We start from the raw sequence: 27,620 nt of genomic DNA, 5'->3' as shown, positions 1-27,620 counted from the left end.
TCAAGATTTTATTGGCCACTCTGGCTCAGTGGTAGAGTCCTCTTTCATCTATAATGTTGCACAGCATCTCAATGTCGTGCTTAGATTAATTATTTGGAATAAATGGTAAACATACAGTAAACTATTTTCCATATCAATCCAATCTTCTCTGCTTTTCTTCCACTTCCAATATTTCACTACTTTGTAGAGGTATACTGTTATATTTCCTGGTATGTTACACCCGGGATATGTGGCAGATAAATTAACAATATTAGTTTATTTTTACATCTTTAATGAAACAGTGATTGAACCTTGAATTGAGTTTTTTTTTGTAAAGCCATGTGTAATGGATGCGGGATTTGAAACTGTCTCTTACTTAGCTCAGACCTAAGCTCCCGGTTCTCCTGCAACAGATGGTTTATTTCTGCCCTGATCTGATCACAGTTCGGACAATATGTTTGCTGTTTCTTAGCTGCTGGTTCATATGCATCTTCATTTTCTGCCTGCTCTCCATCCTCCTCCTCTTCTGTGGCTTCCACCTCTGCTCCATCCTCCTCCTCCTCCAGTGCAACTTCTATCTCTGCATTTTCTCCATCTTGCCCATCTTCTGCCATATGTTCGTCTGCCTGGTTATTTATTCTTCCTTTAAGTCGCTGTTGTATGCGTAAGTACCGGTCTTGCTGTGTGACATGCACATCAGAGTGGCCCAGGTGCAATGAAGGAGCCCAGTCAGGGTGTGCCTCTTCCATCTCATATGCTGGTTTACCTGTCACAAAATATGTAAAAAACTCATCAACTCAAAATACTCACAAGAAAATTGAGTATTGCGGCCAATAATATGCGAGGACAGACTAGGATCACATCATTGTGTAAAAGACTGAGGCAGCAGATGCTCAGCCAATGTAGTGGTACAGGCCAGGTACATGCACAAAGGACAGAGAAACAGTGATCTGGATTTAAATACAAGCACGTCAGGGAAAAAGTAAAGAAATTAGCGAAAACCTAAAAAGCAGCACTTGGCTGCATTAGATACTGGAGACTGCAAAGCGGTTAGGTTGATGTTAAAATGTTGAAAAAGAAAAAAAAATAGTCATAAAAATGCATAAAAATAAGGCTTTCATGAAAACACTGATTTAAAAAAATAAATACTTAATAACACACAAACCATTCATAATTGCTAAATTAGGCTAAAATAGAAGGTTCTGATTTAGACTAAGTGAAGAGCCGTTTGGGAGCCAAGCAAAAAGATCCCAATCTTTGAAAAGAGCCGGACTTTACATCACTACTAGCTTGAGACAGCCAATTAGCTATAATTACGCAGTAAAATATGACCAGTAGCAAACAATCAAAACACTCACCCATATGAAAATGTTGGGAACACACTTTCAGATATCTCGGGATGTTGACAAACTTAATATCAGGGCGCCTCACGGCTGCTATCCAAGCCATCCGTCTCCTCTTTGTAATGTCGGACACAAGGCTTCCCTGAAGCTGCTTCCACGAAGGAAAACCATAAAACGATAGTCCATTGTCGAGTTTTCGTTCCTTGTGGTCGTGTGAACGAGCATTGCAACCGATAACACAACAGGTCCTTCCCATGACTGAACACCTGTGTTGTTGTTATCGTTGAGTGTCACACGCTCCTCTCTACGGCTGCTCAGTACTCAGGCAATCAAGATGGCTACCGAAACCGCGACGCGAACGCGGTGACGTCACTTTGCCAAGCTCTATCTGCTCTGGTTTCTCAATATGCTCGCTATAAAAAATATATATATAATATATGCTCGCTATACTTTCGTACTCGGCGAGTATGAACTTGAGCTGTACTTCCCAAGTACATAATACCTATATGATACTTGCATACATGGTTGATGTTAGAGGAATAAATCGATGTGTAGTCCCGAATTTAACCTGTTAGAGGCAGTAGCACGCAATCGGGCCTGTAGTCTGCTCGAAAGTCGAAAACGGAAGAAGAAGAAGTCCAATTGCCTGTGTAAGAAGTTTCCAAGATGGGGCTTGAAAGTACTATGGTCTGGTAAGACCTGAATTACATTTAAGTAACGCATATTTGATTTGTTGGCAGTTCATGTAAATACTCGATTCGGATTTATTTGTCACAGTGTTGCCCACCGACCAGAACTTGCAGCAAAAGACGGTGTAACTGTGTTGATATTTGACGTTGACTGTTAGCCGGCTAACACTGTCGTCCCGGGGCTGAGTCATTGTGGCTAGATGCAACACAGGTTTTCTATCTTTATAAAGTATTTAATGCTGTACTAACATCCATAAACATTGCCATTTACAATGTAGTGTTTTGTACCTACACTACGAAGTGTTAAATTTGACGTTGTATTCGTTTACAACAGCAACATACGAATGCGGCGTCGCCTCTTGCTAACGTTAGCGCGTTGTGCTAATGCTGTGTGAGTTTGTATGTAACACCAGGTAATTTACCAACTCCATAGTAAATATAACAACAATATAAAATAACACATTTCATCGGGGAGTCGACCCTGAAGAGGAATATATGATTGTTTTAGTATGATCTAGCTGTCAAGACAACAACATCTAGCAGGCATAACAAGGCCGATAAGGATTAGCCGATGTTAGCTTAGTGATGTGTCATTGTTTTTAAAATGATGATTTTCCTCCCGCAGTGTGGACAACAGTGAATACATGAGAAATGGAGACTTTCTACCGACAAGACTACAAGCTCAACAAGATGCTGTTAACATTGTTTGCCACTCTAAAACACGCAGTAACCCAGAAAACAACGTGGGCCTCATAACTATGGCAAAGTAAGCTTATATTTTTTTTCCCCAAACCGAGTCACATCTATTTAAAATTTAACATAGCCATGTCTGTATGTCATTGGTATGTATATTAGCATTATTGTTATTTGTAGCCAGGTTGTTAATGATACCTGGATGTTTCAGTGCTTATTAAACCCCACTTTTACCTTTCCGTTCAGTAACTGTGAGGTCCTGACCACACTGACACCAGATACTGGCCGCATCCTGTCCAAACTCCACGCTGTCCAGCCCAAAGGAACAATCTCGTTCTGCACAGGCATCAGAGTGGCTCATGTGTGTAACTTCTGTCTCATTTCAATCCATTATTTCAGACTTGCATAAAGATGTGTCAGTTAATAGTTATGTAATTTTTAATAAATTGGGATGAGCTGATCTGATACTGGTCAACATCATTTGACTGGATATATATGTTTAAAAGTGATGAAAATAGGCTGATAATAATAATAATAATGGTAGATTACATAAAGTTATGAATAATATTGGACACAAAAAGTGTCATCGTGCATCGCTAAAAAGGAAGGTTTTGGTCTTCAGCAGTAACAGAATCTGTGATGCCAAATATTTTGTTTTTCCTGTGTAGCTGGCCCTGAAACACAGACAAGGAAAAAACCACAAGATGAGGATCATTGCCTTTGTTGGAAGCCCTGTGGAGGATAATGAAAAAGATGTGAGTTGGAAGACTTCTTTCATATTATGTGACAGAAATGTGTATTTATGTACCAATAGTGTAATGTATAATACAGTAGTTTTACACATAGTATTTTATTTCTACATGACTGATACTGTGTGTCTTATACTTACTGCTTCTGTCCGAACCTGCTGATCCTGCAGCTTGTCAAGATGGCCAAACGCTTGAAAAAAGAGAAAGTGAACGTGGATATTGTCAACTTTGGAGAAGAGGTGGGAAATCCTTTTGTTTGTTTTCCATTCAATTGTTGTAATGCCATATAAATTCAATAATGAAATAAGATCATTTTCTGTTTTCTCTTTCCTCTTTGGTTCTTCAGGAGGTGAATACAGAAAAGCTAACAGCTTTTATAAACACTCTGAATGGAAAGGAGGGGACTGGGTCTCATCTAGTCACAGTCCCTCCAGGGCCTAGTCTGGCTGATGCATTGCTTTCTTCTCCCATCCTGGCTGGTGAAGGAGGTTCTATGATGGGTCTTGGTGCCAGTGACTTTGAGTTTGGTGTAGATCCCAGTGCTGATCCAGAGCTTGCCCTGGTAAGCAGAGAACCAGTCATAGTTTGGAATTCACTGAGCTACACAGTGAAAGCAAAGAAAATGTCAGTAAGACACAATTGATGAAGGAATGCATGCTTTATCTTGAATAACATCACTTGACTAATAAGAAACGGGGCATAATTGAAACAGACCTCAAAAACCTTTCCTTGCTGTGAGGCTGCAGAGGATGTTAGTATTGAATATCAAGACTAGCCATTTTCCTACATTAGAATTTGAAGAGTATTGGTAATGGTGTTTCCTTATATTTCTCACTGTGTTTCCTCTATGTGGTTCTATAGGCCCTCCGTGTATCAATGGAGGAGCAGCGACAGAGGCAGGAGGAAGAGGCCCGCAGAGCTGCTGTAGCTTCTGCAGCCGAGGCAGGCGTGCCAACACCCACTGCAGACGGTATCAGGATTTAATCGACCTAAGACACAGAACTGAGTATAATATTTCTTTAATTTATATTGTATTTATATTGTATTATGTTTTCTCACAGAATCAGAAGAGACCTTACTGAAGATGTCAGTATCTCAGCCTGAGAGTGGTGCAGCAGTGCTTCCTGACTTCAGCAGCATGACAGAGGAGGAGCAGATCGCCTATGCCATGCAGATGTCTCTTGCTGGAGGAGGTGAGTTATATTTGATCATCAGACATACTTTCTGCTTTTGATATCACTTTCTGTCATCTTTCTATTTGCTGGTAAGTGAAGTGATGATATTATTTTTACTTTTTTCTTTGAACAGAATACTTGGACCCTGCCCCCATGGACACTACTGAATTAGTCAAGGTGAGTCATTGATGTTTTATAATTAACTGTAATTTGCACATTTTTAAATTAAATCTCTGATATATCAGACTGATATGTGATGACCACAGTAAATATCAGGATTATTCAATTATCTATGAGGTGTAGAAGTAACACCAATATACACATTCACATGTTTAACTTCACATGAACTGGGACTAAATTGGATCATAAAACCTCTGTATAATTGATCAAATAATACTATGTTGTAATGGAATAGGAGGAAGATGACTATGATGTGATGCAAGACCCAGAGTTCCTTCAAAGCGTCTTGGAGAGCCTTCCTGGTGTCGACCCGAGCAATGAGGCCATCCGCAACGCCATGGGCTCCCTGGCCTCCCAGACAGGAAACAAGCCAGATGCTAAGAAGGATGAGGAGAAGAAGAAATGAGGAAAAGAAGAAACAGAGACTGTAGACTTTGACCAGGACAAAAAGAACATTTGCAAATGAATACAGGATTGCGAAAAAAGATTGCTGATGCTTTGTCCTGTTCAACAGCACTCTGACCAACATTTAATTATATCCTTTTCTCTCACAACACTCGAGCAACAATTAACAAAAAATAAAATATTATAGAATTACTGGATTATTTAGTGTAAAATCTGACCACCCAGTAACATAAATTTATTACTTCTCAATGTGATGTGGGCCTGTTTGCAAACTGAGTTGTTACCCTACATTTTCCTACTTTTACTGATTGATTGAAAACAAACTGTAAGAGAAGACATTTAAAATAAACTTTAGGCCACACACTTCTGTCATGTTTTTGTGTTTTGCAATAAAAGTCACGCATAAATATATTGCCTTTCTGTGTTTCTGTGAGTGACCCTGATCTAGCTACATTCAGAAAAAGGATGTCCCCATTATAAACTATCACCACTGTCCGAGCCTCAAGTGACTTCACTTAGTGTTATAAAATGAGTTTTGTACATAATTCCCAACAGAAAAACAAATGAACGTGTCGTTTGCAGCATCCTCAGTGCATTTTTCCAGGGCTATCACATCCTTATAGGAGGTCTCGGGTCACGTGACGGGAAGCGCAGCATTTTCAGCTGAAAACGAGCTAGGATAGTCGGGAATCGCATATCCAGGTAAACAATCAAAATACATGAAATATTAAACGAAAATCCCCATCACAGCCATCCTTTTCTCTGTCATCGTCGACCCAACTAACAGCGGACCGTTACCGCTGTCACACATCAACTCAGCAAGCAGCTCCAGTTGCTTTTTTTGTATAACGGCGAGCGCTAGCTAGTAAGCTAAATGACCCCTCTGTCTTGGCTGGAGCTCAGCGGCCAACTAGCCAGCCTCAGTCGGGGAGGAGGAATACCGCTAGCTCAAAATAACCGAGGTCGCTGCAACGAATTGGTGTCTCTGTCAATCAGTTTCTCATATGGTCACTGCTGCAGAGCTTTTGCATGAGGCTTTAATAAAGCACTGTTCCCCATTCATAGTAAACTAGTGCCGAAGCGTTCACCAGAGAAGGGGTTTGTTTGCAGAATCGGCGATGCTAACATGCTAGTTGGCTAATATAGACGCTGCAGTGATAAATAGGCTAACCGGTTGTTGCGTGTCAGATTGACTCAAACGAATGTGTACGCAAGAGTGAACCTCGAAATGATGAACATGTTCACTAACATTAGAGACTTAAATGACCTGCATGTTGATGTTAAGTAGCAGGTATTGTCCTGGTGAACAGACATCAACAGAAGCAGACTGAAGCTAGTGCATTCTGATGACTTCAGTCTCTATGTGTGTGTTTTCACAGGAGTCAATCCCGGTATGGGGGACATGAAGACCCCAGATTTTGATGACCTGTTGGCAGCATTTGACATTCCTGACATAGATGCCAAAGAGGCCATCCAGTCTGCTCCTGACGAAGCTGAGGGACCCCATGGAACTACAGGGACACCACTGGGAAAGCAGGATAGTGTGGTTGGTGTTGGGTCTTCCTTGAGGCCTCCAAGTCCATCTGACACTCAGGCTGACACATCCATTGTCAGCGTTATTGTGAAGAATAAAGTGCGCCTCGAAACCGTAGATGAAGGGGAGGGAGATGCAGACCAGGACCCCATTGACGTGATCACAGGGGTCGATGTGGGTCCACGACTTGGTGCTTGTGCCCCTGGAATGACTGAGTCGGAAGCTCTAAATCACAATGGTTTTGGGGCATCTGGTGTCTCCACACCGCTTCCTCTCAGCCAGGCCCAGTCCAATGGTGCGCCATGGTCAATGAGCACCTCTAAAGTGTCTTCAGAAGTATCTGGTGTCGCGAAGTCTCACAAGCAGGGTGGCAACATTTTCAACAGACTGAAACCGCTCGTGGCGCAGGGGTCTGGAGATCCAGTGGGCCGGGCCAGGAAGATGCAGCTCTTACAGCAGCAACACCAGCAGCAGCAGGATACAGGCCAGGAGAGGGCAGATGGGGTCAAAGCATCATTACCTTCATCCTCCTCTCTGTCAGTCGGGTCATCTCCATTGGCTGCAGCTGGGCCTGTTGGACTAGCATCGCCTTTCTTTCCACCTTCAAAGCCTCGGCTTCCATCACCACCCTCTGCCCTCTCATCACACCCACTGCACTCATCTCAGCCTTTTAACGGAGCTCCCAAAAGTAGCCCTGCTGGATTTCAGCACCAGTCAATAGAGGAGGATGATTCTGACCCTGATTTGGGAAGTCCACTGGTCATTCAAGAAACCCCAGACTCCCCAGCTTGCACTGAACTGAGCCAATGTTTCAAGGCTGACTCTGTCTCAACACAGCCCACATCCTCCACTTCAACTCACCCTAAACATGGGGATGCACCCGCCGGTGCTTCACTGAGTTCCTCAACCCCCCAGACTGCCTCAACAGACAGTCCCCAGCTTGAGGACAGGCATCCAGAGCATGTTATAGAGGAGAGAGACTCTCCAGAGAGTCCTGAACCAGAGATACCAAAATCAACTGCTCAAGTCAACAAGAGGTGCTCCAGCCCTGCAGTGGCCTCCACTCCACCTCCTTCCGAACTACGGGAGCCTAAAGAGGAGGAGGAGGAGATGGAGGTAGGTAATGGTATAGATAGGGTTGTTGATGGCAAAGTGGACAAGGGAGAAAATGAGAGAACAAGTGATGAAAAAATGGAGGTGGATGATGGCAAGTCTAAACCCCTGTCCACTGATGGAGGAGAAGGAGGCAATACTGCACCCGCTGTGTCTGGAGCTCCATCCAGACCCCTGAAAGTCAGAATAAAAACAATTAAAACCTCCACAGGTGGAATCACTAGAACTGTCACAAGGGTAGCACCCAAAGGTGGTGCTGCAGCGGCAGGTTTGGATGCGAAAAATCAAACTGGGGAGCGAAAGGTACTGGGAAACAAGGCCCAAAAACTTGAAACTGGTCAAATGACATCCCAGAAAGTAAGTGCTCTCAATGCACTGCCCGTGTCTACACTCGCAGCCAGCAGCGTCATGCTTGCTGCTGCCACAAAGGTCCAAAACAAACTGGCTGCATCCGACAAGACCAAGGTTTCTGCCACTGCAGTAAGCATCACCAAATCCGCCGCCCTGCCCGTAACTCCAGCTGTGACCTCCTCCCCCAAGTTCTCTGTTGCTGCTGGAGGGATCAGCGTACGCACGGCCACGAATAAGACAGCTAACGGAGGCAGCGGCACCCTCTCGCCAAACAAACCTGCCTCAATCGTCAACAGCACAGGCGCCGTCATCTCCCGCAGTCAGTCAAGCCTGGTTGAGGCTTTTAACAAAATTCTGAACAGTAAGAACCTTTTGCCAAGCTACAAGCCAGACCTCTCAGCTCCTCCGCCACCTGAGTGGGGTCTCCCGCTCCCTGCCACAGGGTACCGGTGCCTGGAGTGCGGAGATGCTTTCGCCCTGGAGCGCAGCCTGGCGCGACACTACGACAGACGATCACTACGCATCGAGGTGACCTGCAACCACTGTGCTAAGAGACTGGCCTTCTTCAATAAGTGCAGCCTGCTGCTGCACGCCAGGGAGCACAAAGAGCGTGGTCTGGTCATGCAGTGCTCACACCTGGTCATGAGGCCTGTCACCGTGGAGCAGATGATTGGACAGCAGGACATAACACCCATTGGTGGTAAGCAGGGCTGCAGCTAGGGCAGGACGTTATGTTATCACGATAGAAAGGTTTCAGACGATGTCGACAGTTATCTCGATAGAAGACTTGAGTTTTGCTCCTGAGTTAAAGTTGAAGACAAAGTTAATTGCGGTTTTAAATGTATTTATGGCACTTGACACTCAAACAAAAATATTTATCACATCAATAGCAAATGCACATTGATATATATTTTATATTATTGTGATATATCACAGTTTACATTATTGTTGATGCCAGCCATAGCTGGGCCTAACAGTTATTCTAATAACTGGTTAATTGTTTTAAATTAATTTTTCAGTTATTATCTATTTGTGTTACTTACTGTGTCAAACCAAAGATATTCACTTTACACTTAACATTTTAATATTGTGAGGGAGAGGTTAGTGAGTACACTTGACTTATACTTTGAAAATATATGCTAATAATTATCAGATCCTTTTGTATTAAGTGTTCAATTCTTGATAGTGCTGCAGTCTGGTATTGTCTTTATCAGTTGATTTGTATGTGAAAAGATAGGGGGGACAGATTGTGCTCCACTGCCACAAATTGCTGGCTGGTGTGTGAAAAGCACTGTTGTGTTAGTGTGAGTCATATAAAAAAAAAGGCTCTAATATATGAATCTGCTGATTTCTCATGGAGGAAAACCTGTGTCTTATTCATTTGTGATTCATCTCCATTGATCACATCCAAATGTGTCTCTTCTGATTCTCACTGTTTGCCTGACCAGGCCTGCTCTCCTCTTCGTCCTCCTCTCCTCCAGTCTCCTCTCCTTCTACCACAATCGGGGGCTCCACCATCTCCACAAACTCCAGCCCGTTGAAGGACGCTTCGTCTCCAGCAGCATCGCAACCTCGGCCCGTCCGCCGCGCACCGCAGGGTCCACAAGCCCTGATGCCTCTGCCCTGTAAGAAGGCCGAGGGGCTGCAGTACAACAACTTCAAATGTCCTGAGTGCCAAACACAATTCTCTGGCAAGGCTGAGCTTGTCACCCACTTCCAGCAGATCAGAGCTGTTCCCAATTCAGTAAGTTGAGTTGATGAGAGCATGTGTGTGTTTTTCTGCTGCAGGTTTCCCCTGTTACTAACTCACTGTTTTCTTTGATTTTTTTCTTCAGACATGTACGCAGTGCTCGCCTCCCATGATGCTGCCAAACTCGTGCGCTGTGGCCGCTCACCAGAGGATCCATAAACACCGGGCGCCCCACGTCTGTCCCGAGTGTGGTGGTACTGCCCGGCAGGCCACTTTCCAGACCCACTTGGAGGAGGCATGTCTGCACTTTGCCAGGCGCATCGGCTACAGGTGTGAAGTCACTTTCCAAAACTGTACCAGTAACCTGTTGATGAAAAGGCCAATAACATGGTTGTTAATACATGAGCCTGATAGGATTTATTCAATATTTTTGAATTCATGCAGTTTTTCTTTGTTCATTTTATAATTTTATCTTGTGCCGTTTTACACGTTTGTTTGAAGGTTTGATTTGACTGTTAAGAGTTTAAATAGAAAGAAAGAAATGTTCCTCACTTCATCTTACAACCTTTTAAACACTTAATGTTTTTTTTTTTTTAAAGACTTGTATAATTAGATCTAATAATGAAATCTAAAAGGTGTGTAAGAATAACAAAAAGGAGTAAGTTTGACACCAAATAACAAATTGCTTTCATAATTTCTTTATCCAAGTTTTGGCCAAGAAATCGATGAGAACCTCAAACAATAATAAGAAAATTGTTTAATGAACTGCTAAGAAATTTAGGAAATACTAAGTGAATCTGAAACCAACTTAATTTATTCCTTCTGATTACTGGTGTAGTAGCTGGTAAAGATTCCAACTAAACATCTGAGACTTGCACCATAGCAGTCATTAGTCTTCCAAACAGAGCTCACCTGCATTAAACTGGCAATGACAGAGACTATTTTAAATGTAGTGGGTGTTAGAAGTTTTAGGGTAAACATATAATGTTGCTGATACTACTGTAATGGAGGTATAACAGATATTCTGTCCTCCAGGTGCTCGAGCTGCCAGGTTGTGTTCGGAGGGCTGAACTCCATCAAGTCTCACATTCAAACCGCTCACTGCGAGGTCTTCCACAAGTGCCCCAGCTGCCCCATGGCCTTCAAGTCTTCCCCCAGTGCCCAGAGCCACATCAGCACCCAGCACCCAACACTTACAGGAGGACAGGCCAAGTGTGTTCAATCACTGCTCCTATTTCCACAGGATGTTTACAATATTATCTATGACAGATCCTTTGAATATTAACCTTTCCTCTCTATTTTTCCATCATTTGCAGAATGATCTACAAGTGTGTGATGTGTGATACGGTTTTTACCCAAAAACCCCTGCTGTACATGCACTTTGACACTCATTTAGCCAAGCAGAAAGTGCATGTGTTCAAGTGTCCTGACTGCACGAAGCTCTACGCACAGAAAGGCTCAATGATGGAGCATATTAAGGTGGGTTTTCTGATCATTTCTTTTTCACTTATTATAATTTTAGCTTTATGTGTGTATATATATATATATATATATATATATCACAAATGAGACTTTTGCCTTTATGTGTTGCTCATTCATTGCTCTCTACAGTGAATGTGGTGTCAACAAAGGCATACAGCAAATCCTTGGATCGGCCTTGGCAGAGTCCCTTTCCAGTGGCTTTGTCCTAAGTTCTATATCAAGAACAGCAGTTATTTTAGTTATGAAAAAGAGATTTTGTGAAGCAGTATGAGTATGAACTGTAATTAAAGTTGCCTTTTATAAAACATGTCACACAGTGTGACCTTCATCATTTAGAAATTGGTATTGAATTCCAATTCAAAACATTGGAGAACGTGTGTGTGTGTGTTCATGCATTTACACACACACATACACATCTGTCCTACTGTTTTATTTTTAGAAACACAAACTATTTGGTTATTTTCACATGTCAGTAACAGATTGAAACAGCAGGGAATGATCACATGATGAGAGGGGACGACAAAGCAATAATAACCGGCTATAAAAACATTATATATGTTAAATACCCATCAACAGAGATATAGTGTTTGCTAACCTTGGCCAAAGTTGTTGTTTCTCTGTCCGAGAGAAAAGTATCCACACTGGCATCTGTCTTCATCTTTCGCTCTGCTTTCAGCTGTCTTTATTTATTATACCTCCACTGGAGACCCTCGTTTTTCTTCTCCTCTGGTCAAGACATTTTAGGCTTTTGGGGTTTGGTAAAGTGTCAGACCCATCGCTGCAACCCACTGTGATGGAGGAACACAAAAAAAAACAAAATAGGAACATACTTCGCGTCCAACAAACAAAAATGTATTATTGTGAATATACTGGCTGCACCTAGTGCTGCAACTAACATTTATTTTCATAGCTGAGTAATCTGTCGATTAATCGATCAGTTTTTGGTCCATAAAATGTCAGAAAATGCAGAAAAAGGTTTCCAAAAACTCTAAATTATGAGATTGTTAAACCATTTGTTACATTGAGCAAATTAACCACATAATATTCACATTTAAGAAGCTTAATAATTATAGATCGTTGTCAATAGTTGGCCATTCATTTAGTAAACGATCAATAATCACTTAGTTGTTGCAGCCCTAAGCACATTAGTCATTTTTATGACTTAATATAATACATTTCTTACATATAGCACCTTTTAAAAGGTAAATTAGAATTTTAAAAAATGTTTTCTATGCTTCTCTGTTCACTCACACTCTCATCTCGTCTCATACAGACCACTCACCGAGGCCCAGCAGCCAAACAGGAGTCTCAGTCTGATGCGTCTAATCCGGCCTCAGCCCCCGCCAACATATCCAGTCCCTCCAGCCTCAAGTCGAAGCCCTCGGGAAAGCCCGACAACTCGGACGGCGAGGACTGGGGTCGGGAACAGGAGGAGGAAGACGAGGAGGAGGACGACGATGACGACAACGCGGACGAGGACTACGCGGCTCCGGGGAGTCGCTCAAACACCCCGGGGGGCAGCGGACATCCCAGTGGTCAGACTGAGTGGACCTGCCCTCAGTGTCAGAGCACCTTCACTGACAACGAAGAGTACCTGGCTCACGTGAAGATGGAGCACGGCAAGGTGGGACTTTAACTTTGGGTGGTCAAGCAAAAAAACTAACTATTGACATAGTTAGAAGAAGCATGCTGTTAGTTTCTTGTCTGTACTGTCGCACATTTCACAGAGATTTAATGTTTTGTTTTGTTTTAATCTCGTCTCTCTGTATCTGTGTGTCTGTGTGTGTGTGTGTGTGTGTGCGGCCCACTCCAGTTTCCCTGTGGCATTTGTGGCGGGACGTTCAGCACGTCCTCCAGCCTCAGGCGTCATGAGCGCGTCATTCACGAGGGCAACAAACGAGTCTTCCATTGCCAGTGAGTGACTTTCATCAAACTAGAGTTGGTGCTGTTGTGTCGTCACTGGGGGACGTATTGTTTCAGTCTGGCTTTGTTGGTTTTTTCAGATATTGCACAGAAGGCAAACGCACCTTTGGTAGTCGGTTCTTACTGGACAAACATGTTCGGCTTCACCACAGAACCACAGATGGACAAGTGAGTTCTCCTACTGTTGTCCACTACACGATCATGAAAAGCAAGTTTTGTTCATGTAGTTTTCCATTACTGTTGTTCCTCCTCAACGTGCTCGGAGTCGTTATAGCACAGCGACATGACACTGCGACACAAACTAGTGACCACTAAATCAGTTATTTAAAATAAGATTATTTCAGTACTTCATGCATGACCGGAGCAGACCTCCATCTGACACAGTCAATGAACTGAAATACAACTGAACGGGTTGTGATTCAGCTCACGGTTTACTAAATGTTGGAGATTAACGCAAAATTTCGGGATTTGTACGTTTTTCCGACTGATCTACAGTTTGGCTTTGTTTGGTTTGATCCTCGTGTCAGGCGTCGCGTTCATGAATCTTCTGGTGACGACACTCTGTGACCAATCAGTGGCCAGCAGTCTGTCAGTGTTGCATTTTAGTATCAGCTCAGCTCATTTGGAACCTCGCCAGAGCAGGTACTAAAAAAATGGAAAAGCAAAATAACAAAACAAGTAAAGTGGAGCCATGCCGAGTGGAGTCGTGCTACAACTGTATAGTGGAAAAGCACCATTAGGAAATGGTAGAGAAGAGACGGCTGCCAAAAGTATATAGTACAAAAAGACCATTTTAGCTGTAGTTAATAATTTATTTATAAAATGCTTTCTATCTCGTTTGATAAAATCTACTTCACGCAAAACAATGAGACGAGGGATAGATGAGTTGTGTTGATTGTAGTATAGCCTGTTATTGAAGAACATTTCAACAAATTTCTTCCACTTTTTGCTTGTGTAATAAAACAGCTACTTGTGTCCTCAGGGTCCCCCCATGACCAGGAAGCGAGCAGCCACTGGGGGAGAAGGTCCAGGTTGCTCCTCAGAACATGAGGGTGAAGGTGCACCACCTGGAGTCAGAGCAGGCGACGAGGAAGAAAACGCCACAGAGGACGGCGAGGAAGGCAGCGGCCCTGCTAAGAGAACCCGGGCGTCCGTGGTGACAACATCACTAAGCGAGTTAGAAGAGGAAGACAATGTTTTCCGCTGCGTTCCCTGCGGCTTCTCCACCGAGGATGGGGCCGAGTTTCAGCGGCACATCCCCCAGCATCGGGCCGACACTGCCTCGTTCCAGTGCCTGCAGTGCGGCGTCTGCTTCGCTTCTGCCGGCTCCCTTGGCAGACACCGCTTCATCACTCATCGCGTGCGGGACACCCAGAGCGACGCGGAGCGGGGCACCGCGCGCCCTCACGGCTCTCCGGATGGCTCTCCCGCCGGCTCCCCGCAGGCACTGGGCGAGGACGGCGACGGGAACCTGAGCTGCAGGGTGTGCGGGCGACGTTTCGACAAAGCCACGGACCTCAACACTCACTTCAGGACCCACGGCATGGCCTTCCTCACCGCACACAAGACGGACAAGCCCCAGTAGAGGCGGAGCTGCTGGTCTGAGACTGACAGATCATCTACAACCAGGAGGAGGCGGGGGTAAAAAAAGAAAGAATGTTAATCCTGTTAATAAAACAGAGCTGCTTCCTCTGTTGTTTTTTTTAGCTACAGTAAATCTATAGCACCTCTTATGTGTGATTGTATCTGCATGTTTGATCATGTTACCGGTCACTTAACTGAAAAATCCACGTGATCACGGAACAGCTCCGGAGAGAAAGCATTTCTATATCATTTATACCGTCGCTAAAAATGTGTCGTTCCATCGCATCACTCGCATCGCTGTCACCGAGTGAAGCTGCTGACCTGTTCCTTCATATAACACACACACACACATACATTTTAACCCATGCATACACCTCCCACTGTAACCATGGTAGCTGTAGTGCTGATACTTTTGTACTTCACTGTTCATTGTACACATACATGTATTTGTTTTTGTTTCAAGTCCTTGCTCTTTTCTGGCTTTGGACCGGTTCTAACGGCACCAGCTGCTGCTGCTGAAACCGATCCCAAGCTACAGTTTCCATGCATTCGTCACTCGACGGGAAGTGTTTGTAGAATTTGACACTGATTTTTATTTTTATTTTGATATAGTATTTATTTATATGAAACAGTACTGCTCTTGGTATTTGTGAGTCAGTTTGAGTCAAATCTTATAGACACAGTGTGATATTCCTGCAGCAGAAACACGAGACGCGAGACTTGGCAGGCGTGTCACTAGGAGACGAGGTTACTGGAGACCTGTAACCTGTGTAGTGTGAGTAACGTGTGGTGATGTTAGTCTTTAAGCTAGAAGAAGAGAGGTCAGGCTTCCTGCCAGTAGTATGTGTACGAGTTTTGCCATGTAAATACATATAATTACACTAAAAAAAAGAACGCATTCTGGTTTTAGTAACTTGATATGTGAATACGTATGGTATTTGTACTTGTACTGTTTCTTTTTTTTTTCCCCAACACAATTTGAATTTTAACAAAAAAAAAGAATCTCCCCCTGAGGTAGCTATACATTGTAATTACAAAGCAGAGTGAGACTGTGGGGGTTGTGTTGTCTTAATGTGTATGAATACAAATGTTTATCTCTTGAGATGGTTCTTTTTTTTTTCTTTTTTTTTTAATCTACAGAATCCGTGCTTGCCGTAGTCACGTTTTCCAAAAAACAGCCTTCGTGGTCACATGTTGGAGGCCATTGAGTGGATTTTTTTGTTTGTTTGTTTGTATCTTTTATATGTCATACTATCATATTTATATAGCTCAATAGTGGAAATTTCATGTCATTTTTCATTTTCCATGGTTGTGGTCTGCTTGCTGAAATGCCATACACTTTTGTGCCGTTTCAAAATAAATGTGTAAAAGAAGAAGACGTCGGCGTGGTTCAGCAGATTCATGTGAACATTAGACCGAGTCATTTATTGTGCTTGTTCAGACTAAGGCATTAATCAGACTTTTGAATTTTAAATACAAGAAATGAATGGATGTTGGTTCGTTTTGAGCCAGAATCAGTCGCTTATCCTTAATATCCTAGATGTTAAACCTTGAAGTTTTGGTGTGAGAATTTTGGCCTGTAGAACCAAAGCACGTTGAACATAATTTGAATATTTTACACCTTGAATTAACAAGTATGTGAAGGTTCTGAGTCGTCTCAGTCAGTCGTCTTCAGGAGTTAAGTGTAGCTAACTTCATTTGCTTACATTGGAAAAATATGAAAGGCTAAATTCTCGAATCAAATCAAATCCTGTGACATAAATACAAAGATTTTTAAATTCAAAATGTAGTGAAACAAGATTTTCTGATTCCTACATGTCACAGTGCAGCATCTGTGTCTCACATCTAAATGACATCCACTGCTGTGTAATAGGATGTTATAATCTGACTAAGGTGAAAACATGAACACATCAAATGTTTACGGCTGCAACTAACAATTATTTTCATGATAGATCATTCATAATAATCAGTTATTCTCCTTCGGAAAAATGGTTTGGTCCATAAAATGTCACATCAGAGTTTCCCAAACCTCAAAATTGTAATGTTTTGTCAACAAACAAAAATGAATCATTTTTGATGATTTCTTTGTCGTATAGAGGAACATTTTCATGTTCAAGAAGCTGAAAAAACACTTATACCAAATAATCAATCATAAAAGAATTGAGTAACTATCATTATGTAAGTTTGTTGCAGCCCTACACGCATCTTAATCTGATTATTGCTTATTCAGAGTATGACTTTATATTAAAGGTAATATGAAAATGTCTTATTCTCTGATCTTTGTCTTCAAATGAAAGTGTTAGTTTAACTACGAAGTTAACGTGATCATTCAGAGCTGCTGGTGGTTTGTTCTGAGTACAGATCAGAACCATAAAGTGCAGCTGAGACTGAAAGGACAATGAAATGGCAGAAGTTTAGACCTGATGAGGAAAAGTTAACAGATAATGATTCATCATCTGGGCGACATTTTTAAATCCTTTAAGGACAAGCTTTCACCATCTGTACAACAAAATCAAAGCAAATCAAATCCAAATAGTGGAAATATTTTGATTCACAGTTGACAGTTTACATGTTTGAAATACATGAGTCTCATTTACACAGTTTCAGTGGGCCTGATATCAAATATATAGATGTATAAAATATATAAATACTGAGCCTGACACGTTTTCCTTCTGTATTATGGCTGAATCTGAACCACTAAGAGCCCAGTTTCTCACAGTCTCGCTCCACCACCTCCATCACAAGCTCCACTCCACTGGCTTCCTCACGTGATGTCTGAAACTCAGGTGGAGCGGGCGGAGGATGGTGGACTTCAATCATCAGCTCGTAGATCAGTGTTCCCAGCAGCCCTCCGACACATGGAGCCACTATAGGCACCCACCACCAGCCTCTTCCAGCCCTGCAATGACAGCACAGTGGAAATTAATATGAGGTTCAGCTACGCCGACAAAAACAGAGTCTCAGAGAAATCACTAACGTGAAAACATCCACTCCCCAGCCAGCAACGAACGTGAACAAGCGAGGCCCAAAATCCCTGGCTGGGTTGATGGCGTAGCCGCTGTTCGAGCCCATCGAGATGCCGATCACCAGCACCACAGCTCCCACCAGGACAGGCTGAAAACCATCGGGGAGGGGGTTGTTCCTCCGGTCCCCGAGGGCGAGGATACACAGCAGCAGAGCAGCTGTGCCGATCACCTGAAACACAAGGGAACAGTTAGTTAATGAGCAGAGATGGTGAGCGTGATCATCCTCTTCTATATTTAGACCAGGAGCAAAATGATCAACATGTGCAAAAGGGTTTGTGACATCAACGGCGGTATGAATAGTGCTAAATAAATAAACTTTGCCTTGCCTACGGGGATACTTGAGTAAAAGTACACGTATCTTAGCAGTAAAGGACTTTGGTAGAAGTTGAAGTCACAATATTACTTAAAGTGAAAGTCATTATACTTTAAGACTTTTACTTAAGTATCAAAAGTCATTTTCTGATATGTACTTACATTTTTAGAAGTAAAGTTATAAAAAGTGAGGAGGTACTAGCTCTGCTAGTCTGTGTCCTTGAGCAAGACATTTAACCCCATGATACAGTGTTTGAAAGAAGTGTGAATGTAGTGAAAAGCAACTCATTAAGACTAGAAAAGCTCTATATAAATACAGACCATAATACCAACTCTTCTTCTCTCTTCTTGTTGTACTTTGTTGTAACAAAGTACTTGTACTTTGTTACATTGCAACACTGATATGTATGGTAGGTGTTTCATCTGACAACATTCTCGCATTGCACACAGGAAGCGATTATTTTATGTCAACACAGATGGAGGCAACAGCATCAGTGTGTTAGGAAAGTGTGACGACTGCAAAACATGTAAAAAAAAGAGTCAACATGAAGATGTGCCTATGTAAAGTTTCTAACAAATCCCAGTCATTCAGCAGTTTCATGAGATCTTGTCCCCGCCCGCCCATGCACTTCCACTGTATACACACAAACGCTCCCTCAGTCAGGCCTGTCCTCAGATGAGGAACACAGCATAGAAATAATCTCACATTGTTTGTGTCGATGGAGACCAAACAAAGGTGGAACAATAACATCAAAACAACAACAACAAGTACGGGTGACAGTGTCTGACCTGGTCCACGACGCCTCCCCACACACTGAGGTAGTCACTAGGGTAGGTGGAGAAGATTCCAGCTGTGGCAGTGGGACCCGACACTGTGAGTGCTCCTCCACTGTACGTCCGTATGGCATCTGCAGACATCTCAAACACACACAGAAACACACGTGAACCACATTCCACTGTCCTGCGGTCGGTGTGTGTCTGATTGCCGGGGAAGACTACGGTGAGATCTTACCGTAGTACTGCAGACCAACGGTGGCTGCGGCCAAAAAGGCTCCAAGCACTTGGAAGAAGACGTAGAAAGGCAGCTTCAGCCATGGATGTCTGCCCAGAGCACACAGGCTCAGAGAAACTGCAGGGTTCAGGTGGGCTCCTGCAAAGGAAATAATCAAGAGATCAGGTCTGACATGACACATATATTCACCCTTAGAACACAGAGCATTATGACTGCTTTGTTCCATCACTATGTTTAAACATACGGTATATACAGAGGCTATACAGAGTTTCTTATATCCTTTTTTTCTGCACAACCTAGACAATCTGATTAAAAAAATTTAAAAAAATCACCAAATATATAAACACAGTATTCAAAATGTTTACAATTGGATTGAATTTGTGAAATTTGGAAATACGTCACAGTTCAAAGTTCATTTGGTTCATTTTTATCGGCTCTATTTTGTGACTTCTGCACAATTACTGCTACTTTATATCACTACTAAAAATGTGACATAAAATGAATCATAACTTTGACTCAACAACACATGAGAAGACAAAACAAACACACACTTTTTAAAGCCCGAATATGTGACCTATAAACACACACCTGCAGGATGTCCATATAAGGAGTTGTGTATTATTCCCACGGCAATTTACCATGGGTGCACCTGTGGCACAGATCTGACCACTAAGGGTTAAACATGTATCAATCCATTGGGGGGAAAAGGGAAAACTATAAATCCCCTTTGTATGTACATTTAATCTACAATCAGACTAGAGCTGATTGTAGAATATTTCATATTTGCAAATTAATGTGCTATTTGTAAAGAAAAAAGTATAAAAAAACAAGGGTGTCTTAATTGTTAAATGCCCTAATATGTATATTTCATTTCATTGCATTGTAGTTACAACTCTAACTTGTGATTTGTTTCATAAATGTAGTTTTGCTAAAAGCAGATGACAAAAAAAACTCTCATCCAGTATTAGACTCCAGATTATTTCAAAGGAGAAATGAAAACCGATGCAGAAATGGTCTCCTACATTACCCAGAGTGCAACCTGTCTGTTGACTCTGATATCCAGAGTGTGATTATTATAGTGTCAGTGATGAGGGGCAGGTTACAGAGCTATGACCACTCAAGTGGCCTGAAGAGAAAACTTGGGGACATTTTGACTCCTCCCACAGTTCACGTAAAGAGACTTAAACATCGTCATCGCATGACATTAATAACTACAGTCTCCTACCTGAGACTCCAGCGGACACATAGACCCCAAGTGTTACTCCCAGAGCAAAACCCAGATTGATTGACAGATAGTGTCCCTTCTCTTCTTGAGTCGTGGTCACCTGGGCAACAGAGCCACATCCAAACAGCTGCAAGTACAAAAGATGAAGAACTGCATTGAGAAAACGTCTCCATTGAAAAGCCGATCACGTGTGACTGACACTGACGGCGACACTGGAATCTTCAGACAGACACACACAGTGCTGACGGGGGAGTATTCTCCACTTTTATGGACTTCATTTAAGCTGCTTTATGATTCACGTCGTAAATGTTCACTGCTAGATTATCACGTCTTGATGTGACAAAAAAATGACACACACACACACACACACAAAACAAAGCTTTATGCCTGACCTTAACCTAACTACAATTCAAATCGTAGCCCAAAACCTAACCAGTTCTGCCTCATGAGGACCAGGTTTTGGTCTCCTTGAGGACAACTGGTCCTGACAAGGTCAGTGTTTCTGCCTGAAAAGGTCAAAAGAAGAGGTAACAAAGCCAAGTCTCTCTCTCACACACAAAGACAAAAAGCAGCAGCAGAGATAAACAAACCCCCCCAGTCTTTCCTAAAAAAAAATCCAAAGTGAAGAAGCTCCTGCACGACCCCGTTTTTATGCCGCCACACAACGACTCTTTCAGGCCAAAGTCCTTGGTTATCTACGGTGAAGATTCACTAGCTGCTTCAAAACAAGACCAAGCACACGGCGCTTTGAAGTGTTTGATGTTGTGTTCACTAATGAGGTGAGAAAACGTGAATTAAATGGCTCATTCATGGATTTTTAAAGTTGAAAAGCTTATTAATCTGCATGCACACTCCACCTTTCTCATTCAGCCTCATTCACTTTAGGCACTTTAGGACACTTCACCCAAAAAAACATTATATATATATTCCAGAGATCATTAATGGTGTTATCATAAGACAGTGGTGGATCTGAGATACACGTCTCATTCCCACAACAAATAATAAAAGGTGCACTTTACTGTTTGTTCCTGTCAAGTTAAAGATCTGAGAGTGAAAGTGATCTGTACTAGAAGGTGAATTAAACAAACACAGCAGCTGCATCATGATTTTAATTTTTTTTCTTCATTTGGAAAAAATGGGTGAAACTGCCCTTTAGAAAGGAATACTCACAATGAGGATGTAGATGCTGAGGCACTCGGCCATGCACTCCCTCACCAGCTGGTTCTTGATGTTGCACTTTCTCAGCAGCCTCTCCATCCCTGACCTTTCCTTTGTGCTGTCCAGCCTGAGGTGAGAGGTCAAAGCTGGGACACTGCTGCTGCTGCTGCAGGCGTCAGGTGGATCTGATCTGCTCAGCACTGCACCGTCTGCCTGACAGAGCACAATGTGGACTTTCATACTGGAGCTGTTGGTGATGTCACACACTTTATGGCAAGGCAGAGGAGCTGGTTGGTGTCTTTGCAAGCACGATTAAAGAATAATTCATCTCACACACGCACACCTTAACCATCACAACTAAATACCTAACCCTAAAACCAGGTCTTAATCCCACAAAAGCCTGTCAAAGTTGTGTGGACCAGGATAAATGGTCCACACACGCATACTAAAGACATATTCACACACACAGAAAAGCATGGTAGTGTCTCACTTGGTTGTTGTTGTTTTCCCTCATCCCACCTGGTTGGAATGGCCTCTGATTGCTCCTCTCATTTGATTGGTCAATGGATGGACGACGGCAAACAGGATCTGCTGCCACAACTCTTCATCTAAATCAAGAAAAGTTTTAACGTCCCTGAGACGTTAAAACAAACTGTTTTCAGTAGATTTACAGTACATGAACTTAAGTCTGTATAATCGACCATAATCACAATAAACACGATGAAAGTTAACGTTAAGAAATAAGAGTTTATTCTGTAGATTACAAGTGTAGATGCACACGACTAGACCAAGAACTTAAAAAGCTACCAAAGTAGCTTTGTTTCCAGATTTAACATAATTTTTACTTTTTAGTATTTGTTATTGTTGCTCATATTTTCTGTTCCTATTTATGTGTGATTCTACTTCTATGTCTGCAAACTAGTGTTTTTATCCGTAAAAGACTTAGTAACTTTGTTTTGAGGAGTCTTATATATATAAATATTATATTTAATTAAAATACAAATATACATGTTACCACATTACAAACCAACAAGGTCTTCAAACACAGTAGGCAAGAGATAATCAAACGGTGATACGTGATCAAATGGGTTGTATAATAGTGAAATAAAAATGTTTACAGCACTGTTTTATCTCTTTGTTGTGATCTGAAACGACTTCCACTGAAGAATAAAAGGGCGGTGATGGTATTACGATTAATCCAGTGGTTCACATCATTATTTTTACCTGATCAAACCAAACAGCTGACACATGCACGCATGCACACGCACGCACACACGCGCACACGCACACACACAATCCGCTAGATAACCGGACCTGGAACCAGAAACATAAAGAAATAGATGTTTATCTTAATTAGACATATTTCAGCGCTCTTATGGTGAAGCAAGGTTCTTAAATGTTCTGTAATAAATGTTCATTAGCACCGAGCCATTTCTGTTCACGTTTCATGGTGGTGCTATAAAGTCAAGAGTCGTTCCCTTCCACACATGAAAGTCTAAACTTGACCATGCACTACACGCAGTAACACGAATTCTGTTAAAGTGAAACTCTGTGTGTGAATCTTTCAACTGAAAATGGAGTGAAGACAAAAAGGGATGAAAAAGTTGTATCACAGTCATGATTCCTCAAACGAGCTAAGCTGGTAAGGACATGATAAGGTTTGATTCCATGTTAGAGGTTAACGTTAAGCTCGGCCAGAGCGAGAGTTTAAATCTCAATGAGGCTTTTGCCTCGTTGAATAAAAAAAAACAAAAAACCTACATATTATGTTGGCATTTTTACCTGATGCCAACATAAGACAAAGCTGTAAAACCCAGTCATTTCACTGCAGAAGAAAAAACATACTCATCCTAAATGATGCTGGTGACTATAATAATATAAATCCAGAATTCCTATATTTAGAAATTTCATGGTTTGGTCGAAATCAAATCTGATTTCAGAGATTTTTTTTCAGCTGTTTTTGAGGGATACAAGTTAATTTAAAGTGGATATGTGTGCGTGTATATATCCTTTACACACATGTATATAGCCTTTTGCTTCTTTTATGACTGAACTAATGTTAAAAACAGCCAAATTCACATAGTGACTGGTGGAGGGTGCTCCCTGAAATAGTAATTTCCTAATCTGCAACACACTGAGGCTCATTTACACAGTATACAAAAAGCATCTATACATTATTCAGGACCAGTCTCAACAGTTTATAACTCTTGTGTGGAAGAAAAAGTTAACCAGTGTCCAAGACTTCAATATTAATATTAATATTAATGATTTTTCTCACCCACGTGTTCAGACATAAAAACATGGAGTGTAAATATATTTTTTATTTGTTTTAACACGCTGTCATACATACAAACAAGCCATTGTCAGCAGGACAATACTAAAGTATATCAGAGTGAATTGTTCAGCAGTTGCTCAGCTGTGTGGTCAGTGTCACCATCACACCAGTGACCTGAATCCAAAATAACTTTGGCAAATGTAGGTCATGAAATTGCTCTGACCATACACGGATCTACACTTTAAGTTTGCAAACTCACAAATCTACAATTGAGCAAGCTGAGGTCACTCAGTTTAGAGAGTCTTTTTACATGTCACTTAAAACCTTTAAAGAAGTTGGAAAATAACGACCCATCATCTCTCATGTCACCAAAGGGGCGTGGACCACCTGAAATTAAATAGAAAGGGAAAAAAAGATGTGAATATCTAATAAATACTGTGAATTTACTGTGTACATTGTTATGTATACGGTAAATGAGCTGTATAAAAACACTCACCTGGTAGAAGAGGTCCACTCCGGTCATCTGGTCCCTCCAGATTTCCAGGACCTCCTGAGCGGGTCACTGTAGTTTTCTCATTCCCTTGTCCGTCTCTGACTGTTCTCCTCTCCTCTACAGTCTGACAAACAGGTGACACAATGGGAACAACAGAAAATAAACCAGGTTCAGATTCCCAGAGTGAATCCTGTGACTCAGATCTGATTTATTTAGTTCTGTGCAGACAAAGAAATCTGATCATCCATTCCTGTGTCACTTCAGTATGTGGCCTTAGATCAGATCCCATATGGCCAACCAGCATGAACAAGAACGGTCATATTCTTAGCAAATTTGATCTGTAATTTATCTGTTTTGAATCGAATTTGAACAATGTGGCTGGTAATCTGAATGTGTCATGAGCTATAAATTGTTAATTATTTTATGGAGTTTGGCAAGAATTTTACTCCCAGTTACTGTTTCTATCATAATTTCACTGTAAATTAATCCAACTCATGAAAACGCATGAAACACCTACTGTGACAGAATGTTAATATGAGGTTAGTCATTTTAATTCCAGTAAACTGTCTCACCCCATCAGGTTTCACCACCTTAGAAACAGTGACTGACTGGAAGAATGATTGGATTCTGGGCTGACCAGCAGGTGGCGACAAAATCTGATCCAGGCCCCTGGAGGACACAGCAGAGTCCAGATCTGAGGGGGATTGAAAATGAAATCAGAAGACAAAACAGGGTTGACTTTCACTTTATTTCAGACACAAAAGAAAACATGAAGAATGATAAAAACAACAACATTTGACAACACAGCAGTAGGAAGAAGCATAACACGCCTGTTATCTCATACATACATCCACATATACATATTCTTATATGTACTGTTCATCATATATACAATCTATCTATAATCTATTTATCAACAAAAAACACTAGACAATAAACATGCACAATAACAATAATTTCTCTTATCATTGCCATCATCATCACCAATCTGAGAGCCATATAGGTTAGAATTAAGCACCATTTAATCATAATAATTATGAACATGCCAATATCTGTATGAACATAATAATAATGATGGTAATAATAATAATTAGACAATAATAATAATTACATAAAAAACAGTCACACAAGGAGAAGTACATTTACTCTGTTTTCTTACAAACATCACTCACCTCTGTCTTCTTTATGCTCCTCCTCTGGGGCTTCTGTAGGCCCTTGTCTCCAAATATCATGGAACTTAAAAATATATATAAAAAACAATGATTATGTGTCAGTAAAACAAGACCATGATGATACACTGAAGAAGTAATGGATAATGTCTCCTTTACCTTGGAAAAGGGGAAACCATCATGTCTGGACTCTCTGGATGGACCTGGTTGTGTTCCTGGTCGGTCTTGGTCAGGGGACTTCAACATAAAGTCTCTCAGTGGATTCCCACTGGATCCTCCTCCTTTCTGAGCTCGGTCCTGATATGGTGGCGGAGGCATGACACTGGGAAGACCTAAGTAATAACAGACAGTGGTACTGAATGAGAAATGCAACAAAATGGGATGAAACAGTTTATTGAATTAAAACTGACTCCTCAAAAATGCAGAGTTGTGCTTCATCTGATTAATTCTAAATTCTGTATACAAGTGTTTATTATCATGACTCAGTGTTTGTACCAAAGTCTGGCTGTCTGTCCCAGTGTCCCATCTGAGAAAATAGTTCTTCCATCTCCCTGAGGACGTGGCCGAACATCGGAGGATCTTGGATCCTCATCCCATCCGGGCCAAAGCTAAAGCCAAACCTCCAAGCACTGTCGAAGGGATCCTGCTGGTCTCCCCGGTAACCATCATAGTGGAATTCATCCTCATCATCGTCCTCATCATCATCACGAGTCATGAAATCGAAGAAGGGATCCCTAACACATGGAATAAACAGGAAGTAGAATTAAAGAGTGGTCAAAGTTCACATCATTAAGGTATTAACTGATTGAGGGATTAGGCATAATATAAAATGTTCCTGTCACGATTCACACGACTAAGTGGGACGCACGATATTACCGACACAATATCAGTACCAGCAGATATTGGCTTTAAAATGTAAAATGTATTATTTAAAATGATAATACGGATATCTATGCTGGTGCCCATTGAGATATTTCACTACAGAAGGGACTAAATGACCTCCGTCAGAAGTTCAGTTCAATTGCTGGGTTTTGTTAATCACTCTGATGGCTGCAGGAACAAACCTATCCTTGTACCGCTAGGTTTTTTAGTGGTAATGTATATCTGCAACCTGATGGGAGAGACCAATTTGAAAAATGATACCAGACATCCTCTGTAAGCGTGTGGAATAAAGAATTCTGGTTTAAGCTGTAGCTCTCCAGTTAGCGTACTAGACCACTTCACAATTTGATCAATAGTTTTTGTTATTTGGGGATAGGTTGCTGAACCAAACTAAACGAAACGATAAAATAATTCAATAGAAGAAGGATGAACGTTACCAAAACTATTAGCTAGTTTATAAGTTATAAAACATGTTTCTTACGTTAGACATGTCTTGGACTACCACATTTTATTACAAAATTGAATACAAAAAAAGTGACAACATTTGTATTATTAAGTCATACAACTTGACTTTAAGCGACCTTGTAAGCAGTATAACCCCTTGGTTTCTCCTGCCAGAAAAAAACTTTATTTCGGCTTCTCTCTGGTGGCGCTGTGGGCCTCTAGAACCGCTTCATAATTGTTTAGCTCGGCAGAACGTAGAATATAGTACAACATATGTTAGCTTAGCTCAAAAACGGCTGTGTGCTCGGCTCCATTTAACTTACCTTTGGTCGTGGTGGCGGCGTCCAGGTACTCCGAAGAACCCGCGGAATAAGTCGAAAACACTCATTGAACGCTGTCGCTTTGTTACACACTCATAACTAAAACAGAACTAACGTATATACATAATATTGGGGCGTCCACGGTAAACTGTTCAGATGTCAACAGCCAGTGTCGTAAAACGTTCTGGATAATTCAGAATGACGTCAGCCGTAAACATGCAGTACCGTAAAGAACAAGAGCATAGCGCAGGAGAAACAAAGAGCACAAGCTCGGCTAAGTACAATCTTTTATTTTTTACTCAGGTGTTTCAGTTCGATACACCTGCAAAATATTAATAGTGGAATGTTAAAACAAAATATATCATACCGATGTACGCATTTAATGCAAATTATCAATATAGCTCTTTTAAAACA

The 27,620-nt window shown here is 41.6% G+C and overlaps 5 protein-coding genes and 1 non-coding gene across 6 annotated transcripts; 3 read left to right on the top strand and 3 right to left on the bottom strand.

The window, feature by feature from the left end:
- Positions 1–254: 254 nt before the first annotated feature.
- Positions 255–1,660, bottom strand: LOC122786947. The gene is made up of 2 exons (XM_044053507.1): positions 1,338–1,660; positions 255–745 (listed from the first exon to the last, which is right to left on the bottom strand). The coding sequence occupies exons 1-2, from the start codon at positions 1,576–1,578 to the stop codon at positions 270–272; spliced, it is 717 nt and encodes a 238-aa protein (XP_043909442.1). The 5' UTR covers positions 1,579–1,660; the 3' UTR covers positions 255–269.
- A 273-nt stretch (positions 1,661–1,933) lies between these two features.
- LOC122786943 (26S proteasome non-ATPase regulatory subunit 4-like) lies at positions 1,934–5,622 on the top strand. Its single transcript, XM_044053504.1, has 10 exons — positions 1,934–2,014; positions 2,637–2,777; positions 2,951–3,065; positions 3,373–3,459; positions 3,624–3,692; positions 3,800–4,015; positions 4,315–4,423; positions 4,515–4,646; positions 4,762–4,805; positions 5,044–5,622. The coding sequence occupies exons 1-10, from the start codon at positions 1,989–1,991 to the stop codon at positions 5,212–5,214; spliced, it is 1,110 nt and encodes a 369-aa protein (XP_043909439.1). The 5' UTR covers positions 1,934–1,988; the 3' UTR covers positions 5,215–5,622.
- A 984-nt stretch (positions 5,623–6,606) lies between these two features.
- Positions 6,607–14,781, top strand: znf687b (zinc finger protein 687b). Its single transcript, XM_044053298.1, has 8 exons — positions 6,607–8,911; positions 9,660–9,955; positions 10,047–10,231; positions 10,937–11,113; positions 11,218–11,380; positions 12,657–13,007; positions 14,289–14,605; positions 14,751–14,781. The coding sequence occupies exons 1-8, from the start codon at positions 6,607–6,609 to the stop codon at positions 14,779–14,781; spliced, it is 3,825 nt and encodes a 1,274-aa protein (XP_043909233.1).
- Positions 11,477–11,612, top strand: LOC122786976. The gene has a single exon (XR_006362524.1). It is a non-coding gene; the product is annotated as a small nucleolar RNA SNORA13 (small nucleolar RNA).
- Positions 14,104–23,907, bottom strand: aqp10b (aquaporin 10b). The gene is made up of 8 exons (XM_044053503.1): positions 22,114–23,907; positions 21,636–21,836; positions 20,466–20,592; positions 19,241–19,378; positions 19,018–19,136; positions 17,868–18,085; positions 17,608–17,789; positions 14,104–14,925 (listed from the first exon to the last, which is right to left on the bottom strand). The coding sequence occupies exons 1-8, from the start codon at positions 22,135–22,137 to the stop codon at positions 14,831–14,833; spliced, it is 1,104 nt and encodes a 367-aa protein (XP_043909438.1). The 5' UTR covers positions 22,138–23,907; the 3' UTR covers positions 14,104–14,830.
- Positions 23,908–23,929: 22 nt separating this feature from the next.
- hax1 (HCLS1 associated protein X-1) lies at positions 23,930–27,408 on the bottom strand. Its single transcript, XM_044053505.1, has 7 exons — positions 27,210–27,408; positions 26,056–26,294; positions 25,720–25,892; positions 25,564–25,627; positions 24,964–25,085; positions 24,395–24,515; positions 23,930–24,285 (listed from the first exon to the last, which is right to left on the bottom strand). The coding sequence occupies exons 1-7, from the start codon at positions 27,272–27,274 to the stop codon at positions 24,212–24,214; spliced, it is 858 nt and encodes a 285-aa protein (XP_043909440.1). The 5' UTR covers positions 27,275–27,408; the 3' UTR covers positions 23,930–24,211.
- Positions 27,409–27,620: the final 212 nt, after the last annotated feature.

This window comes from Solea senegalensis, linkage group LG20 (genome assembly GCF_019176455.1).
Source record: "Solea senegalensis isolate Sse05_10M linkage group LG20, IFAPA_SoseM_1, whole genome shotgun sequence".
NCBI classification, from domain to species: Eukaryota; Metazoa; Chordata; class Actinopteri; order Pleuronectiformes; family Soleidae; genus Solea; species Solea senegalensis.
The sequence above is the reverse complement of the archived record's forward strand: the minus strand, read 5'-3'. Positions and strand labels throughout refer to the sequence as shown.